This window comes from Limulus polyphemus, unplaced genomic scaffold, assembly GCF_000517525.1.
Source record: "Limulus polyphemus unplaced genomic scaffold, Limulus_polyphemus-2.1.2 Scaffold8086, whole genome shotgun sequence".
NCBI classification, from domain to species: Eukaryota; Metazoa; Arthropoda; class Merostomata; order Xiphosura; family Limulidae; genus Limulus; species Limulus polyphemus.
Genome location: NW_013673696.1, coordinates 24,526 through 29,111, shown reverse-complemented (window position 1 = coordinate 29,111; position 4,586 = coordinate 24,526). Strand labels below are relative to the sequence as shown.

The 4,586-nt window shown below is 34.4% G+C and overlaps 1 protein-coding gene across 1 annotated transcript in view; it reads right to left on the bottom strand.

Moving 5' to 3' along the window:
- LOC111083071 overlaps positions 1-4,586 on the bottom strand; it is a gene marked incomplete at both ends in the record, with an annotated part of 31,237 nt that overhangs the window by 3,696 nt on the left and 22,955 nt on the right. The window contains one exon of the mRNA XM_022379306.1: positions 3,414-3,528. Within this exon, the coding sequence (XP_022235014.1) occupies positions 3,414-3,528 (115 nt within the window). The remainder of the gene's footprint in view (positions 1-3,413; positions 3,529-4,586) is intronic.

Below are 4,586 nucleotides of genomic sequence, written 5' to 3'. Positions count from 1 at the left end.
AAGTATACTACTTTACTTAGGCTTTGTAAAATAGTTCTATCCCAATAACAAGAAGAAAAGTAAGTATACTACTTTACTTAGGCTTTGTAAAATAGTTCTATCCCAACAAGAAGAAGAAAAGTAAGTGTACTACTTTACTTAGGCTTTGTAAAATAGTTCTATCCCAACAACAAGAAGAAAAGTAAGTATACTGCTTTTTACTTAGGCTTTGTAAAATAGTTCTATCCCAACAAGAAGAAGAAAAGTAAGTATACTACTTTACTTAGGCTTTGTAAAATAGTTCTATCCCAACAACAACAAGAAAAGTAAGTGTACTACTTTACTTAGGCTTTGTAAAATAGTTCTATCCCAACAACAAGAATAAAAGTAAGTGTACTACTTTACTTAGGCTTTGTAAAATAGTTCTATCCCAACAACAACAACAAGAAGAAAGTAAGTATACTACTTTACTTAGGCTTTGTAAAATAGTTCTATCCCAGCAACAAGAAGAAAAGTAAGTGTACTACTTTACTTAGGCTTTGTAAAATAGTTCTATCCCAACAACAAGAAAAAAAGTAAGTATACTACTTTACTTTGTAAAATATTTTGATTTGAAAGAAATTTTGCGAAATTACACATCAAAAAATATCGTGAGAAACAAATATACAAACAAAACATTTAATGTCTACATAAAAGTTAATTTCTGAATATTAGAATTTTGTTTGGTTTGTTTGTTTCTGAATTTCGCGCAAAGCTACACGAGGGCTATCTGCGATAGCCGTCCCTAATTTAGCAGTGTCAGACTAGAGGGAAGGCAGCTAGTCATCACCACCCACCGCCAACTTTTGGGCTACTCTTTTACCAACGAATAGTGGGATTGACCGTCACATTATAACGCCCCCACGGCTGAAAGGGCGAGCATGTTTGGTGGGACGGGGATTCGAACCCGTGACCCTCAGATTGCGAGTCGAGCGCCCTAACCACCTGGCCATGCCGGGCCTAATTTTGTTTGGAAATTGTACACTGTCTGCTCCAAAAGTTTGCACTGATGACTTAATATTAAACATAGTTTTATATTTTCTGAATAAAACAAAATTCGAAATTAAGTAAAACTTGCTGTTAAATTTGGATTTTAGATTAACTTATTAATAAAAGTTTAGTTTATTTCATATTTATGTATCATTGTTATGATTATTAATTGATATTTAATCACAAAGAAGATGCATTGATTACAAATAAAATCAATCGAATACTTATAAATAATTCGTACTTTAAAAAAAATATTATTCAAACTCACAGCTTGAAGTTAATGATCCAGTCAAACTTTCCGAGATTTTTCTGCTTAATTCTACAAGGTTTAGTAAAGTGTCAGATCTGATGGTGGTGTCCTCTAGCGTTATAAGCGACAAGTGTATAAACTCAAGTGCTTCATCAGCAATGGCTGTGTTTGTGATATCGGCTGTTAGTCTAAATTTAAACATAAACAAATACAAAGCTCTTTTAGAATTTATAGTTTTATAAAATGTGCCACTCTGTACTTAAGAACATAAGCCATAAATTAAAGTGTTTGTTATTTTCTGATTTATAATATACTAGTAGAGACCCGCAAAACGTTTGCTGTCAAATTAGTATATCTACTGAGCATTATTTCTTTAAATACAAGATTTGTAGAATAACAGAAACGAAATTTAATCGTAGACACCGATTGTGTTTAGGTCGTACTTTATAAAACCTTAATTAATGTTAGGCCTAAGTTCGATAAAGAGATAAATTAACACTGTATCGTGTACGTTTTTTTACATTAGCTTAGTTAGGACTAAACTATACTGTACTTAATGCTATCGATAAATAAACTAATAATGTTATTCTAGGACCTACTGTCAGACCTTTTGGAAAACTTCAAGCTTTTAACGTTATTGTACTAAAAGGTTAATAAAGAATATTTACATCCACCTTTTTTGTTGTTCCTTTGTTCATAGAGCAGTTATAGCGACTTGTTGGTTGAGCTTTCGAGCTCTCTGGCGCAGGCAGGTGCTTGCACTGTTTTTTTCTGGGTAAAAGTTTTACTGCGCGTGCTAATAAGGCGTATGGACAGCAGAATTAAAGTATGACAATATTTCGGTTTCTACGATTAGAATTATTTTGTATTATTCCTGTATTTAAAGAAGTACTGTTGTAATAAAGACACTAATCTGAGCGCAAATGGTTTGCGGGTGTATTATAATAATACTCAGTTTTTGTCTGTCATGATAATGCGCGTGCACCTTACTATCTAAATAAGCATACGCACACACGTGATTTCCGTAACAGACACAAGAATTACATAGATTAATGACATTTTTTTCTGAAACATTAGTATTATTAAATACATTCAGGTGAAAAGTAAATATTTCATGATAGTTCTGATGACATATTTTTAACCTGAAAAATACCAAGTTCGTTATTATCTAATATTTTCTTGAACATTTAAAAGCATAATAAGTAAAAATACACATAAAAAAGGGAGTCTAATGACTCTCATTAATACATGTTTTAACTAAATATATCATGAACCTGTTCGTAAACTTTTCAATATCTCTTATTTTAAATTACATTTTATCTGTTTTCACACAATTTAATTTTAATAATTAAAGAAAATGTTTAGCAGCAACAGATCGTCTATGTCAGGTTTAAATAGGGGCCGGATTCTTTACAGTAGGTGTCTGTGACTTGTTGGTGATAAATGTCAACAATAAAGGAACAACACACAATCCAATAATATATTAAAATAAGTCAAACGTATGTACAAAAATTATTTACATTACTTGTGATCACAGTTATATCCAAAACTGTAAATAATTGCTTCTTTTTCGTCAAAGTCCACAGAGGTGGGTTCAATTACTTTAGAACACCCTTTGATAAGACAAATTTTTCTCCTCTACTCGTTGTTCAATACAAGCTGTGAAACTCATTTTAGAAATCGCCCGTTATGGCTAAACTCACACACATCCCAACTTCACTTTTACTTTCACTAACGTAACTTAACTTTTTCGCCTATATATATATATTGCCCGACTGACGCCTTGAACTTTCTACAAACTACGAGATGTTATGATGTAACAATACTCACTTAAAGCAACGAGAAAAATTCAGAAGGTTCTAGTAATGTGACGTCAATTCACAACAATTGAACTACACAACAAATGATTCGTAAACAGTCACGTATGCAAATCTGCGATAAAATTTCGCTTCTAAAAATACTAAATTTAACACTTGCGCTTTATAAATATTTAAATCATAACTCTCGTGTGAAATTTAGATGAAACATTCGTGCATATCTGACAATCCCATTATACATATATAAAACTCTCTAGGAGAAATACGTGGAATATAAGATAAACGACATTTATACAAATTAAGATTATCTCAAAAAATTAGCTCATCATAATACATACCCAGTATTGTATGTTTCAGCTATTTTATCTACAACATCTTGAAACAAAGTCTTTGATTGGCTGTCTCCTAACATAACTGCTGCTTTTGCAGTGGCTAAGGCCCGAGTTGTCTCACCTATAGAAATACACATCGAGCTATTGAAACATATATTGTTGTAAAAATAAGAGTTTAACAATAATATACTGACATCCTAACACAGACAGATAAAAATGTTGCGTTAAATAGCAAACAATAAGCCATGTTCAGCTGAAAGCTGCAGTCAAACCATAAGCCATGTCCAGCTGAAAGCTGCAGTCAAACCATAAGCCATGTCCAGCTGAAAGCTCCAGTCAAACCATAAGCCATGTCCAGCTGAAAGCTCCAGTCAAACCATAAGCCATGTCCAACTGAAAGCTCTAGTCAAACCATAAGCCATGTCCAGCTGAAAGCTCCAGTCAAACCATAAGCCATGTCCAGCTGAAAGCTCCAGTCAAACCATAACCCATGTCCAGCTGAAAGCTCTAGTCAAACCATAAGCCATGTCCAGCTGAAAGCTCCAGTCAAACCATAAGCCATGTCCAGCTGAAAGCTGCAGTCAAACTATAAGGATTGTCCAGCTGAAAGCTGCAGTCAAACCATAAGCCATGTCCAGCTGAAAGCTCCAGTCAAACCATAAGCCATGTCCAGCTGAAAGCTCCAATCCCTAGTAGATAGATTCGTGTTATTGTTGTTTAAGATTTTCGCTCAAAGATACATAATTCCTGGCGTTTTTAATTTTCAACTGATAGATTAGCACCCACCGCCAACTCTTGGGTTCCTCCAATCAAATAGTGGGACTGTCATCATTATAGCATACTCACAGTCCCAAATAAGGGGCGCGATTTTGTAGCAATGGGACACGAACCATAGACCCTCGAATTTACAGTCCCGCATGTTAAGTAGTTAGATAACAGAGATTATAAAACATTACCCCACTCGGGGATAAATTGGTGCTTCGCCTACGATGTATGACCTCAAATTGGTTACAGACAGAATTGAATCCTCGACTTCCTGCATACGAAGCGTGTGTAGTGACATATGTTTGTACTTCCCGCATACGAAGCGTGTGTAGTGACATATGTTTGTACTTCCCGCATACGAAGCGTGTGTAGTGACATATGTTTGTACTTCCCGCATACGAAGCGTGTGTAGTG